General features: G+C 34.1%; 3 protein-coding genes across 3 annotated transcripts; 2 read left to right on the forward strand and 1 right to left on the reverse strand.

The window, feature by feature from the left end:
* Positions 1-948: 948 nt before the first annotated feature.
* LOC120131387 (solute carrier family 25 member 44-like) lies at positions 949-2,149 on the forward strand (the record flags this gene model as incomplete). The annotated part of the gene is made up of 1 exon (XM_039148392.1): positions 949-2,149. A coding segment is annotated over one exon (1,065 nt), but the record flags the coding sequence as incomplete, so codon positions are not given.
* A 2,693-nt stretch (positions 2,150-4,842) lies between these two features.
* Positions 4,843-6,431, reverse strand: LOC120131870 (nuclear transcription factor Y subunit A-6-like). The gene is made up of 3 exons (XM_039148751.1): positions 6,414-6,431; positions 5,383-5,562; positions 4,843-5,298 (listed from the first exon to the last, which is right to left on the reverse strand). Exons 1-3 carry the CDS (start codon positions 6,429-6,431, stop codon positions 4,843-4,845), a joined length of 654 nt encoding a protein of 217 aa, XP_039004682.1.
* Positions 6,432-13,300: 6,869 nt separating this feature from the next.
* LOC120131588 (protein BIG GRAIN 1-like A) lies at positions 13,301-14,839 on the forward strand. The gene has a single exon (XM_039148543.1). It carries the CDS (start codon positions 13,557-13,559, stop codon positions 14,766-14,768), a length of 1,212 nt encoding a protein of 403 aa, XP_039004474.1. The 5' UTR covers positions 13,301-13,556; the 3' UTR covers positions 14,769-14,839.
* The last annotated feature ends 215 nt before the right edge of the window (positions 14,840-15,054 follow it).

Below are 15,054 nucleotides of genomic sequence, written 5' to 3' on the forward strand. Positions count from 1 at the left end.
TTTCCGAGAAGCAAACAGAAAAAGTAATTTTCTCTTTCCCCCCCGAAGGTGTCATGCCGAGGAAGAGAGGAACAAGATAAAAAGAAGAAGAAGAATGATATTTTTAATTGTCAACTCAAAATTTTAAATCTGTTAATGATTGAGCCAATAACATAAAAAATTAAGTATATTGTATATCAAAATCGATCAGACCAAATATATGAAAATTATCCGTATAATTTACCCAAATAACTATCATGCTCTAATGGATATGGATTACACGTCATGTTACATTGTCTCCCTTCGTAAAACAACCGGCTTAAATTCTCTGCATCACAGCCTACACTGCACGAATAAACAGAACTCTTATTTTGTTGACACCATCAAAACCCCAGCTTTACCAGCCATCCAAACGCTCTAAATTTAGTTCATACAAACAAAACAATCGTAGAGAATCATAACCCTACGGATAAACAAATAACCATTTGAATTAAAAGATAGCCAATCCATAACCGACAATTGTCATTTCCTCCTTCTTTAATTGTACGTCCTATTCTCTTTCCTCCCCTTTTTTCTACCTCTAATCTCCGGTCACCCACTTCTCTTATCTTATTCTCTAAATCTCTCCGCTATATCAAGAAGTTCTCTCTCACCGGTTAAAAGTTCCGTCGCCGGGGATTACAGTGGTTGAATCTCCGGTAAACGAAGTAATTATGCTTTGATAGATCTTTTTTATTTCTTTTTTTCTTCTGTGTACCCAAAGAAATGATTGATCCGTTTATTGTGATTCACGTTCGATTCAGAATTTGGTTCCACAAGAGGAAAAAAGTTCCTTCATCGTTGCTTTTGTTTTGCTCTTAATCTCATCCGAAACGGTTATTATCGACTCCGGCGGTGGTGTTGGCTCTTTTCTTTTTCTTTTTCTTTTTTGGGGGAGGTGATTGTACGGCTTCGGTGTCAAACTGTTGATTAGGAATTTTGGGGGTTCTATCTTTAAAACTGGGAAAAACGAATATAAGGGTGGCCGAGGAAGAATCGGCTCAAGAGATTCATATCCCGGCCGATATAGATTGGGAAATGCTCGATAAATCCAAGTTTTTCTTCTTAGGTGCAGCTCTGTTCTCAGGTGTTTCAGCCACCCTTTACCCTGTAGTTTTGGTTAAAACGAAGCAACAAGTGGTTCAATCTCAACTTTCTGGTATCCGAACCGCCTTTTCCATCGTTAAACACGAAGGTTTGAGGGCTTTATACCGCGGATTCGGTACTTCTTTAATGGGGACAATCCCGGCTCGAGCTCTTTACATGGCAGCTCTTGAGGTTACCAAAAGTAATGTAGGCAGTGCCACGGTTAACTTGGGTGTTCCCGAACCAACCGCGGCGGCAATTGCTAACGCTGCTGCCGGATTAAGCGCTGCAATGGCTGCACAGCTTGTTTGGACCCCGGTCGATGTGGTCAGCCAGAGGTTAATGGTTCAAGGAACCCACCCGTGCTGCAGTTCACCTAGTAGATATGTGAATGGGATCGATGCGTTTAGGAAAATAGTTAGAACGGATGGTCCGAAGGGGTTGTACAGAGGCTTTGGGATATCGATTTTAACGTATGCTCCATCGAATGCAGTGTGGTGGGCATCTTATTCGGTCGCTCAGAGGCTCGTTTGGGGAGGCATCGGACGCTACATTTGGAAGAAAGATGATGAGAGTAATAATAGTAACAAGATTAAGCCGGATACGAAGACGGTAATGGCTGTTCAGGGAATAAGTGCGGCCATGGCCGGAGGGGTATCAGCTTTGATTACAATGCCACTGGACACGATCAAGACTAGACTGCAAGTCCTGGATGGGGAAGAGAATGGGAGGCGTGGACCCACAGTTGGCCAAACTGTTCGGAATCTGATTAAAGAAGGTGGATGGTCGGCTTGTTATAGAGGGCTAGGGCCCAGGTGGGCGTCTATGTCCATGTCTGCAACAACGATTATCACTACTTATGAGTTCTTGAAACGGCTCTCAGCTAAGAACCAGGATAGCTTGATGTAATCGTTTCTTTCTTCTTTCTGGGTTCTCTTTCATCTTTGCCTAAATCACGTTCCTTCTTTCTCAGTTAGCCTGCTGGTGAATGTAAATCTGGGTGCAACTTCTTTTTAATCTGAAATATGAATCTTTATTTCTTTTCCACCATGCTTAATCATGGATTAACATCTTTGATAATGAAATCGAGGATGAATATCTCTAAATATTAAAGGATTTTCTTAAATAAATTTATGGTGTCGTGTTTATCTGACTTTTTCTTGCTTCCTTCCATTTGTCACCAAATTTCTTACTTCAGAACAAATCTCCTTCGATATAATAAAAATTACAGTGTTATCTTTTCAGGGGTTGGAATAATGGGGGAGTTGATGTGGATGGAATCTAGGGCTTCTTTTTTTGTTGATTTTACTGCAAGTCTTGCAAAAGCATGAAGTTACCATATTTTTTTGTTTATAATTTAACCAGCAGCTGATAGTAACGTTTCTTGTGGTGGGTCTATCTCAATACCTAACTCAGCTGATCAGATTTGGATAGACATGGAAATAGGGAATTTTGGAGCATTTAACTAATGGATTTATTCTTAATTTAGCTTCTAAACTTCAATCATTTTTTTTTTCTATTTCACATCTTAAATAAATTTGTGTAGAAATTTATTACAAGACCATTCTTTCAATCTAGTTTATTTCATTTATAACATGAGAGTTTTAAGTTTTTAACTCTTGATTTTACTTAAAACATTTAATGTTTCATCTTACCAAATCAACTTATTATTGAATTGATAATTATTTTTTAATTTATCTTTTACCATTTAAATCACTATTCTTTTCAATGTATTTTTCAAAATATCATTTTTGATCTAATTTTGTTAATATATATAGTGCATGCTTTTATTGGTATTTTCATTTTGAATAAATTGAGTAAATATATTAATCTAAAAGTAAATTGAAAAAAAAAGTTAAGTATTAAATACAAATAAGATCAAACCATAATTATTAATCATAAATTTGAATAAGAATAGAATTATAAATATTTATATGGATGGGGAGAATCACATGTTTTTTTTAAATAAATCATTGATATATGATTTATTGACTGACTAATCCATATATAATATTGCACAGATAAGGGCGATCTTCTCAACCCAAAATTCAGCATTCAAACATCTAACTTTACTTAAAGAGATCTAGTGCCTCATCTTATTAGACCATCATATTGTTGGTAGAATCAGATGTTCTTAATTAATTAGTTGTGGACTTTACTACATCTCGTATTTTTACAACTGGCTCAGTTGAGACCTTGTAACTTAACAGCCAGTAATCCATGCTTACTTTATATTATCTTTTAGAAGCAATCCATAATTCTGGGCAAACACACTGGAAACTGCAAATAATACTAATATGGTCCATTTTGTACTACACTGTTACTTCCCCACGGGCTAATAGATGCATTTAACCTAGTAATGGTTTAGGTGAACTTCTACTCTATATTCTTTAAAAAATGTATGTGAAAAGTTTCAATCTTTATCAACATTTTAAATACTGTAGCATAATTTCTAAAAAAATGTTATTATAAATTTTGATCCGTTGCTAATTGTTATAAACTTTAGTAAAATATATAAATTATGATATAAATTATATATTTCAACAAAATATTAAATATCACGAATGTAGTGATTTTAGTGGTTAAAAACATGATTGTTATCTTTAGAAGTCTGAGGTTTGAAATTCAACAATTATAGGATATTGGAGCGTTCATTGTTAAGTAGTTGAAAATTTTTAGAACATATACTACCACTGGTAATTGCCCTAAATTAATAAAAAAAATTACAAAGCATTAAATATTTTAATATTTACATATTTAAAAATTGGATTTATGAAATATTTTGCTATAGTAAAATATTCAAGCATTAGTCAGAAATATTAATTGGTATCGATCGATCTCGTTAAGATCATAAATCATAGTATAATATTAAACTTCTAATAATACTTTTAATAAAATTAAGGTACAAACCGAGTGGCTTTTGTGGTAAAGAAACATTTATTGTTTTTTAAGATTCGGGTTCGAGCACCGAAAACGTCAGAACGTTTAATATTAAGAGGTTGAAAGCCATCTTAGAATAGATGTTGTCTTGTAATTACTACAGAATAATCATTTAAAAATTTAAATATCATAATATGAATCAAGCGTGATTAAGAGATTATTATTATCTATTAAAATCTTATAATTGAATATCACACAAATATATAAACATTTATCGTCCAATAGTTATCATTCATTCAGTTTTATAAAATATTTCATGATATATTTAAAAATAATAATGTTTTATGATTTTTTTAATACTTGAAGGAGTGCTGGAAAGATTTCTGTAAATTATTCATTTTCCCGATGGTTGAAGAAAAGCGCCCAGGAAGACTTGGAATTTTTCATGGCGAAGGTGTTTTCTTTCGCTGCTGGCGGCCGAAGAGAAGAGAGAGCGGTGATTTTCAAATTCGATGGCGGACTTAAAGGGGAGCTAGAAAGCGGATGTAGAACTGGGTTCAGTAATCGGGTCAAGTATAATTGTGAGAAGGGAACTGAATTCGATTATCCAAAACCAATCAATTTGTGGATTCCACTTTGTTCTTCGGAGCCGTCATTTTTTGGTAGTCGAGTTGAAATTGAAGATGCCCAGTTACAGCATAATCCAAACAATCATTGCTTCGAAATCAGGTAGAGAACCTTCTCTAATTCGTGTTTTCATATCAAACTGGAAATGTTAATGTTACCGACAGTACATGCAATTGAATCTCAAATGTATGGCAAGGCATGCATTATGTTAAAATAATGTGGCCACAATGTTCACGGTTTATTAAGAGTCTGTGCTGACAGGACAAGTAAAACTAAACAGAGCCAAGGATGACATCCCATGGGAGCAAAGCAGCCGTATTTTTCATCGGCTCCGGACTGCTCAAACAAGAATCGATCTTGTCTATCAGCCGAGACCAGAAAGATGAATGTTCCCATCACCCTGGATATTGCCGGCATGACCTGATCAGGAGGATAGCTAGAGAACCTCAAATCTGCCTGCTGAAACATTTCATCACTGTTGGAGCCACTTGTGACATCAGAGCAAGGGGTAGCCGAAGCAGCAACCTTGAAATTTGCCCGCTGATAAACTTCTGTTTTGGAGATTTTTGCAGACAAATGTAGTTGAGGTGACCTGGATTGTTGGAATTTCTTTGTGTTGAGAAATTGACCAACGCTCCCTCTAGCTCCTTTTAACGCATTTAGATGACAAGACTCGTGCAGATACGGCTGCGAAACATTCGTAAAATAGCTTCTTATACAGTTCTTGTGCATTGACCAGCAACGAGGAAAACCTCAAAGAGACATACATACCTTTCGAACTTTTTTGAGTTTGTTCTGAGCCTCGAGCTTTGCACGATATTGTCTCCGCCTGAGAATAGCATGATACTGCTTTGCACTAACATATATCGGTTCATCTTCTTTAACGTCCAGTGGCAGCGGAACACGAGTAGGAAGCATTGCCATCACATGAGCATGATGAATCTGCTGGGACTGCAACGACAAATTTCGCACAAACGGATAACAAATAAGATTTTCAAGGCATTTGTTTTAGAAACACAAAATGGGAATCTATACCAAATCCACTCTAATGCAGAATCATTAAGTCAGGAGACAGAATAAATAAAAGAAGATTTAGTCACCTCATTTTTTTGCTACTTTTGCAACTTTCATGCTTCATATAGTAAAAACACTTCACAAAACAAGATCATGGAAGAAAAGCTTTTCTGATAAAGAATCAATTTTGATAAGAAAAGGAAAGAAGAATAAGAGTAAAGGAAGATGCATATAACGAAATAGAATGACAGAAATTAATATGCAACGGAATAGTCCGAGAACGTGCTTAATGAACATGAAAGAATTAGACCTGTCCTGGGCCGGCTAATTAGATTCTTTATGTGAAACAAAGAACAAATGAACACAGGAAGGTGCTAATCAGCTAATGGATTTAAATAATGGTCTACAACATCTACATTATATCAAAAGAAACAACTTTCCTTTCCGAGATTCCTCGAAGGGTGTGTGTTTACGTTATTGATTTGTTCGGTTTAAGTACCTCGGTTGTTAACTTCTGTTAACTGGTTAACAGCATTCTGAGTTGATAATGAAAAAAAAACTAAAATGTCGAATGGCTTAAATCAAATGAACCGATAACGTAAGAGACCAAACACATTCAATTAAAAAAATCAATGACCAAAATCGGTCAAACTGAAAATTAAAGGGACTATTGCCATAGTTTACCCTTGCAGTAAATTCTTCTTTAAGAAATACTGCCGTAGACTCTCTCTCTCTCTCTTCAATCACCTAGCCGGCTAGCCGCCCCGTTAATTTTCGCCTGCACTTACTCTCACGCTCCATCGCATCGCGCGTCTTTCTTCTTCGATTTTCATTTTAATTTTTTCTTGTCTTTTATTCAGATATTTGTATCGATAATAGTAATTATTTCATCTTATTAAAAATATATATTTTTTAAAAATAAACCATTGGCCGTGAAATGTAGTCTACTCTCATTATAAAAGACAAATCTTTTCTGAATGAATAAAAATCAAATCTTTAACAACCAGGCCATACCTTATAACCATCTTAAACAAAACGATTTTTATTTTTTAATGTATAATTAATAATAAAAATAAAAAATGAAAATGAAAATAAATTAAAAATTTAAATTGACAAATGATGATAAAGACGTCCCTCTTTAAATTAATCCAAAGGCTCCAGTTCGCAGCTACAGGCGGTGGTGTCATGTTTCCTAGTATAGTTTATTTACATATGTCCCAGAATAAAAGTCAACCATCCATTAATTACTATACAGATATGAGAATATGTTAACGAAGACTTTGGGTAAATAACAATTACACACCGGGACATCTTAAATGCATTTTAGTAATTATAAGTTATATTTATTTAAAAAAAAATTAATCATTGATAATTCATATATATATATCTTGTAGAAATAATTATTTAAATTTGATAACTCTAAAAAAACTTCCTCTCAATAAATTAATCTTAAATATTTTTTATCAAGTGAAAGTGATTACAAAGTATTATATGCTCTAAATACTCTCAATCATTTGAAAATTGATGTTCAATCACCTGCAGTAGTCGTTGGTGCTCGAACTCGTGACTTTTAGGAACAACGACGATTTCTTTAACCACTAAATTGATTGATCTTATATGGATTATAAAAACCCATTCTATCAAAATATTTAATTTAATAAGGAAAGAAACTATATACCATACAATAATATCTAGATACGATCTCAATAATTATATGATTTCTCAATATGTTAGAACTGCAGCCAAAAAAAATTGAATTAAAAGAGAAAGGCAAGGGCCTTATCTAGCTACTGGATTTTTAAAAACAAAATGAATTAAAAAAGAACACGATTGTTCAACTCTCTTTCGTACTTTTATCACTCATACGGAGTCTTCTCAAAACCACTTATCTATAATAGAATAACAAATCCATTATATATGAATATATTTAAGATTCATGAATTAACTTTAATTAATATATCCATCAAACATGTGATTTATCTTTCTGATGTTCAATTGAGGAGGGATACATCTAACAGAGACCGACCAAATCAAGGCGAAAGGGAGCATTGAAGAAAATGATGAATGATACAATAGCATTAGCGGCCAATTTTTTTTTAAAAAAACCCAACAAACCAACAAACTTTTCAGACGGACAACAACAATTATATGATCAAATGCCAAGAGATGAAACTGCATGAACAAGCTCAGTGTTTTCTTCATTTGAAACTCAATATGGATGTCAGGCCCAACATTTTAGTTTGAATTGAACTTTCAACCCAAACAGGTGATATGTTTATCTCATTTTCTTTTATATATAATAATAATAAATTTTAATTGAAAAATAGGTTTTATGTTTGATCAAGTTTGTTTGAAAACGCTAGGTAACAAATACGAACGAAACCCTCAACTCTAAGGCAAATTTGTTCTTTACGCAAAAGCAGAAAGTGAAAAATCCTTGTTTAAAAAACACCTCGGAACTCTGCAGCTTTTTCCAGCATCTAAAGGCTTCCCAAAAGTAAAAACATATGAACAAACAGTGATCTGATGCTTTACTGCCCTTTTGTACGAGTGTTGGAGCATGCATTAATTATATATTAGTAAATAAACATGTTGGATAAGGTGGAAAAAACTAAAAGGATCAATTTATTTCAAGAAAAATAAATTTTATTTTTTGTAAATTATTTTACAGTGGTAAGATGGTGTTGTATAATTCATTTTTTTATTTATTTGAATTTTTTTTAAAAATCTTTATTATAAGCATCAAATATAATAAATAATATTATTTATTAACAAAATAATAATATTATTTTTAAAATATTAAATTATTTATTTATTATTATTTATGTCAATATTATTATTGAAATATTATATATACAATTTCATACATAAAAATATTATATTTTATTAAAATAAAATTATTGTAAATTATATTAATTATTTATTAAAAAAAGAATAATATATTATTAATTATATTAGTTACTTATTAAAATAATAATATTTTAAAATATTAAAATAAGAATGTTATATTATACTTTAAGGAGTATATTTTAAATATTAAACAATTCAGTAATATTTATTTTATGAAATTAATAAATAATATTAATTTTATTAATAATTTATTATATAATATTAAAATAAAAATGTAATATTATATATTATAATAATATAATTATAACAATAAAAATATATTATTATATTAAGGAATACGACTCGCCCGGGAAATCACTAAAGCCAAAATAGCAGTCAAATCTCACGACAACAGAATCCTGAAGAGTAGGACAACGAATTGGATTCCACCGGACTTAGCGTGGTGCAAAGTAAACTCAGATTGAGGAAGACATCAGAGGACATGAGTGGGCACATGTGGATTAGTAATTCGGGATAACGAAGGACAATGGAAACCGACATATGCAAGAGATATTAGAATTTGTTCAACGTTGGAAGCAAAACTGTATGAGGGACTTCAAACTGCATGGGGAGAGAGACAAGTAATCGTCGAGACAGACAGCACGGCAACTCTTGAAGAGATAGAAGGAGACAACCACTCGGGTGGACAGCTAAGCTTGGTGCAAAGAATACATGAATTACTGAAACGAAATTGGAGAGTAATCCTAACTCAAATTCCCAGGGAAAGAAACAAGATAGCAGATGCCCTTGCTAAATATGATCTTATGAATAAATGCCACTTGCAATGGAATGTTATGATGTCATGTTTCATAGCAGGCGTATGATCCCCAAGCTGGATATGATTTTCAATATTTTTGGACCTACAAAAGAGGACACTGCAAGAGGACAAGGTCTACCATCCCATCAGGGGGGTAGTGCTAGTAACATGATTTAGAATGCTGTATTCATTTCAGAAAAAGGTTGTAATCTTTTTAATGTTAATTTGATGCCAATTCTAAACTATAATTAGCCCTTAAACACGCATGCTGCATACAACAATACCACCGGTGCAGCAGCAGCAGCAACTGCCTGTACTGCAGCTAAATAAATTTTATTCACTCTGGTAGCTAGTAGAGTATGAGCCTCAGATAAACTAGATTTTTGGCTTTAATAACTGTAACTTGAGGGTTCTTGAATTTCTGATGTACTTGGTTTTGGGTGTCTTATTCACCTTTAGCCACTTACTCACTGTTCATTCATTTGGAGTCCACAATCGATGACTGCGCCCCACTCCACTCCTACGGACTATATTAAAGAATGTATTGAACTGGAAAGTATTGAACAAAATTCACGGTGAGTATGCTGTTTGATTTTTACATTTATCTGAGCATTGACTTTTTCTTATTTGTTATGAAAAATGACGCCCGTAGAATTTCTAGAAAGAAATTTGGAAAATATGAGTTCATTCCTCAAACTTCATCTGCAAAAATGGGTTTGATTTAGTTTTGTGATATTTGTATGGGTGCTTAACTGACTAAACATATCAAACTAGAACCTGGAACTTATCACCAAAGCTTTTGTTTCATAGCAGCAATGGATACACGCATGTGCCTTTGTTGATTTAGAAAAGTCATCGGATGATCTTTGGGGATCTTCCTTTTTGATGTTTGGATGGGATTTGTCATGTAGAGAGGAGTGCAAGGTGATTTCTTCCTCGGGATCTCCAACACATTTCACTTTATTTTTCTTTTTCCATTAGCCTGGTTGGGTTGCTGGCCTTACATGGCTTGTTCCATCCATTTAAACGCTAAGAACGAAGCCAATAAAGCCCAAACCCCACGCCCCCTTTTCACTTTCTTCTTTTTCTTTTAGTTTCTCCTGGATGAATAATCTTTCCTTTATGCTTTATCTACTACCAATGTTCTCATTGATTGCCTTGCTCACCATAACGTATGTTTCATATTCTTTTAACTTCTTATATATATAATTACCGATATACAATTCATCGATATATTTATCTGAATTCGGTTATTGTAAAGGTTCATTGTGAGGACGTCTATCTCACTATAATTTTTTTCATACTCAACGGTATAATTCAAATATCCAACCTCACTTAACTCAATCAAATCACTCTTAAAAGGTGGATTCGTAAACACAAATTACTACCGATCAAGTTTTAAGATTGCTAGTTAATGGAATGATTCAGGCACTTCGCAGCTTGGTTCATCATGGTTGGTTTAGACCATCTATAACCCTAGGCCTTATATCACTCATGACAATTAGGGTTTAGCATGTTAATTAAGAGCTATATAGTTTGATTGATTTTGTAATATCTACAAACAGTTGGTGAACTTGATGGAAACCAAATAGTAAAGGTAAATCAATATGATTACGTGCATCGCCATATAATAATTAACATTATCAACTTTGATCCAATTCTAATCATTTGTAAATTCTGTAACTACATATTTACAAATAGCTGGGGGACCGAAGATAAGGCCAATCGATACGTCAAATCCGAGGGGATGGTGGAAGCTGGACTCTACATCCACCGGCTTTTAATTCTTCAGTGGGATGATGGCAGTGGGAAGAAACTTTTTCAATTTCAGGCAAATATAGTTGAATTTTCTTTGATCTAAATGGAATCTCTCGTTTTTCATCATACATCCCAAATCAAATCGGACCCAAAGGAATCTCTCCACCTTTTCCTTTTTCATACACAAACCCTAGTTTATCTGTCAAACTAAGCCTTCCTTAATCTGCTTTGTCCCTTCTCTTATCCCGTATAAAGCCTTCATTATAGCTCTTTCATTCGTTACTTTTTTAACATAGAAAAGAGAGCATTATCATTAATTAAATAGTTCAAACCCTATTAAATTTACTAACATTTATATCTTTGCACGCAAGAAATCGAATTCATTATTTAGGTTTATTTAATCGAAACTTTCATGAGTGGCAAAGATGCGTTCGGATACCATAATAATGAAAGATGAAATTTCGTGAGTTTGAAGGGAAGGCGTACTGTACTTGGGAAAAACTCATCATGAGAACCTTGCTCGCACGCACGTTTGCTTTCTTTCCATCCTTCCCTCTTTATTTATTTATTTTTAGTTATATCATTACATTAATTTAATCTTGATTGTTTTTTTTATTTTCTCTACCTCCATTATTTTAAAATTATAGGTGTTAAGGATTAGTCCAAGATTTTCCTGTGTCGTTTTTAAAAGAAAGTTGAGATACAAAATGATTAAAATATGTAGATGGGTCCTTTATGAAATTCAGATTGGGTTTGCCCTATGTTTAAGCTTAGCATCCCAATATCGCATAAAGGTTAGGAGCCACGACTGTAATGATAGTAGAAATAAGCACCATCCCCACCCAACATGCTCACCTCTTAATTTAATATTTACCCTAAACCTTCTTGTTGAAACATCTTTGGTTCCAATACACCTAGAGCAAATTGAATCAAATCCCTTGCTCGTTTGCTTCGCTAACTATATGCCAAACTTCCCATTATCTTTACGGGGTATATTGTACTTTTAATACGTTACAGCTACATTACTGATAAAAAGAGGTCTCGGAAGTTGAATCTATTTATCCCATCAACCTATGACTATCATATACTTAATAATAATAATAATAATAATTTATATATAAATCAACACGTAATGTCGAAGAAACGTGCACATTCGGAACTTTCTCTTTCTCGTTCTCTTTCAATTCCACTAAATAATCATCTGCAACTCTCAGTCTAAAATTAAAAATATAAATTGTCAAGAATCACCACAGCTCCATATCTTCCCTCAACAAACATAAAACAAAAAGCAAAGCAACGCTATATGATTTTGCTAATGCAATTGACTGTGTTTTCGTGAATTATTGTTAAACCCTATAATTGTGATCCATGTTCACTGCTTAATGATGATTATGATAAACTAATTAATTATGGTTTTGTGTTAATTATGATAAACCAATTGCCGTAATCATCTTTTGGAAAAGGCTTAGTAGTAAATTCGGTCCTTAAATTATCTATATACTAAATTTGTATTTTCTTAAATTTTTAAGATTTTTTAAATAAAATAAAAATAATTTAAATACTATTCTAAATTTTAATAAAAGAAATTTTAAGTATCTAGATGAAGGAAGAAATGTACAAGCTAAAATTTGAGTTATGAATATAAATTATATTCACCAACGGGGTTAGTTCAAGTGGTAATCAGTTTGATATCATTTAAGTAAAGTTTCAGGTTTGAGTATTTATATATGTAAAAAATCTCCACTGAAAGATCCATCTACTAAATCCAGATATGTAATCCGGATCAAAGGAAAAAAAACTTAAATTATATTATAGATATATGCATTAAACAATGTTTGTACTAAATTTGCCACATCATTATTCCACGTGGCAAGCATTGGTCCCAACTAAAACCCACTTGTCCAAGTGTGCGTAGGGCTTTTTAAAGGCTTCCTCGCCCAACATGAGCGTTGGAAAAAAAAATCATATAGAGTTTTATTTAATTTATTTTTTGAATTAAGGTGTTTGTTACAGTGACCTCATTAATCGTTAAGTGTTTCATAGGTCGTTAAGATAAAGTTTCCTCTGTTACATCAATTCTTCCTTCTTCCCTCGCTGTTATAACTTCATAGATCATCGTATAATCTTAGAGACAATCATCTTATTTAAATAAATAATTATTCAATTATATTATATGAATAATTTTTTTTCATTACATTATTCAATACTTTTACGGCTTTTTAAATGTTTGTAAATACTCTCCCCCCCTCTCTCTCTCTCTATCTCTCATATAATCATCGTCTCGGTTAACACTCTCATGGGTTGAGGCGCCGCTTTCAGTACACTTTCTTTCCTCTTCCTCTCTCTGGCTTCAATATGTCTCTCCACATGATTAACCATTCTCATTAATAATCTCTTTCCCTTTCACCTTCCTTCCAGCTTTTCACATCCTTTGAAGCAGACAATATCATTCAAATCCCACTGACCCATTCCCTTGTTTCTTCCTTCCTTTTCTCCAATTCTCTATATTTTCAGTCTATAAAGTCATATGGATCTGTGGGTTAAATTGCCAGAACAACATCGGCACAGGAGAGAAAACCCATCTTTCTCTTCAACTCTTCTCGATTCTATCTACCGTTCGATTGATGAACCCAACGGAGGCGGAGCAAAAGAAGACCTGATTTTCTACAGAAAGGCTAACATGGCGAAGAAGCACAGCAACAGCCGTTCGTTGAAGGATGAAGAAATGACGAGCCTCCAACGTGCTTGCATAATCGAGAGATGGATGGAAAAGAAGGGTGATGATAATAAAGTTGTCATTAGACGAAAACCCATGGCGGATTCCGAGAGAATTTCTCGAATCGACTTTGTTCCGGTTCTGTTGAACTCCAGTTCCAGCTCATCCGATTCTAGTTCCGGTGGTGGGTTTTCATCCTCCGAGTCAGATTCCTTTCACGATGCAAAATCAAGGTCATCGTCTTCATCGTCAAGCCATTACACCTCCCATAGGCCTAAGCCTATTCGGACCGGCGTCACGGCTCAACAGCCTGAAGTCGAAAGCAGTTTCCATGACAGTACCCAGCAAAAGCCGAAGCATGAAGGTGGTTTCGTGAGAACAAAATCCAAGGCCTTAAAGATTTACAGTGACCTCAAAAAGGTTAAGCAGCCCATATCTCCGGGTGGTAAACTTGCAAGCTTCCTGAACGCGCTTTTCACGGCAGGGAATATAAAGAATACAAAGATTTCATCCTCAAAATCCGACCAGGCAACACCGGCATGTTCTTCGGCTTCCTCGTTTTCAAGATCTTGTCTGAGCAAGACTCCGTCTTCGAGAGGGAATGGGACCAAAAGGTCGGTCAGGTTTTGTCCCGTCAATGACGTCATTCTTGACGACGAGAACATCGGCCACGAAAATGATCATCAAACTCAAACGTCTATTGCTTCCAAACCGACAAGCAAAGAGCTCGAGTTCCGAATCATGGAAGAAAATCGCCGAGTTGTGGAAGCTGCAAAGGAGCTTTTAAATAGTTACCATAAGAAGAAGGAAGAGTACCATATGAGAGATATCTGCAATGTCAACGAAGTGTCCGCCGATGATGAAGACGATGATGACGACACCGCCAGCTATGCAAGCTCCGATCTCTTTGAATTGAATAATCTTTCAGCTATTGGTATCGACAGGTATCGAGAAGAGTTGCCCGTGTACGAAACAACACGTCTCGATACTAATCGAGCCATTGCTAATGGTTTGATAGTGTAATATTAGCAGTAATTAACCGGTTGTATTAGTTAATCTGTTTGTGGGTTACATAAAAAAAATATAATTTTCTCTTTAGGTCCAAATTTTGGCGTTTGTTTGCTTTTAGTTTGATTAAACGATTTGAACATGAACGAATGATGATCATTGTCCAGAAATTAAATAAAGTGATTGATAAATAAAATAAATAGAGAGGTGAAAAAAGATTGAAGATGAGGTGAAAAGTGAAGGCACATTTTCTACATTGATGACTTATCATCGTCCAAATAAAGCTTTTTGTTCCCTACTT

Source organism: Hibiscus syriacus, unplaced genomic scaffold (assembly GCF_006381635.1).
Source record: "Hibiscus syriacus cultivar Baekdansim isolate YM2019G1 unplaced genomic scaffold, ASM638163v2 tig00110556_pilon, whole genome shotgun sequence".
NCBI classification, from domain to species: domain Eukaryota; kingdom Viridiplantae; phylum Streptophyta; class Magnoliopsida; order Malvales; family Malvaceae; genus Hibiscus; species Hibiscus syriacus.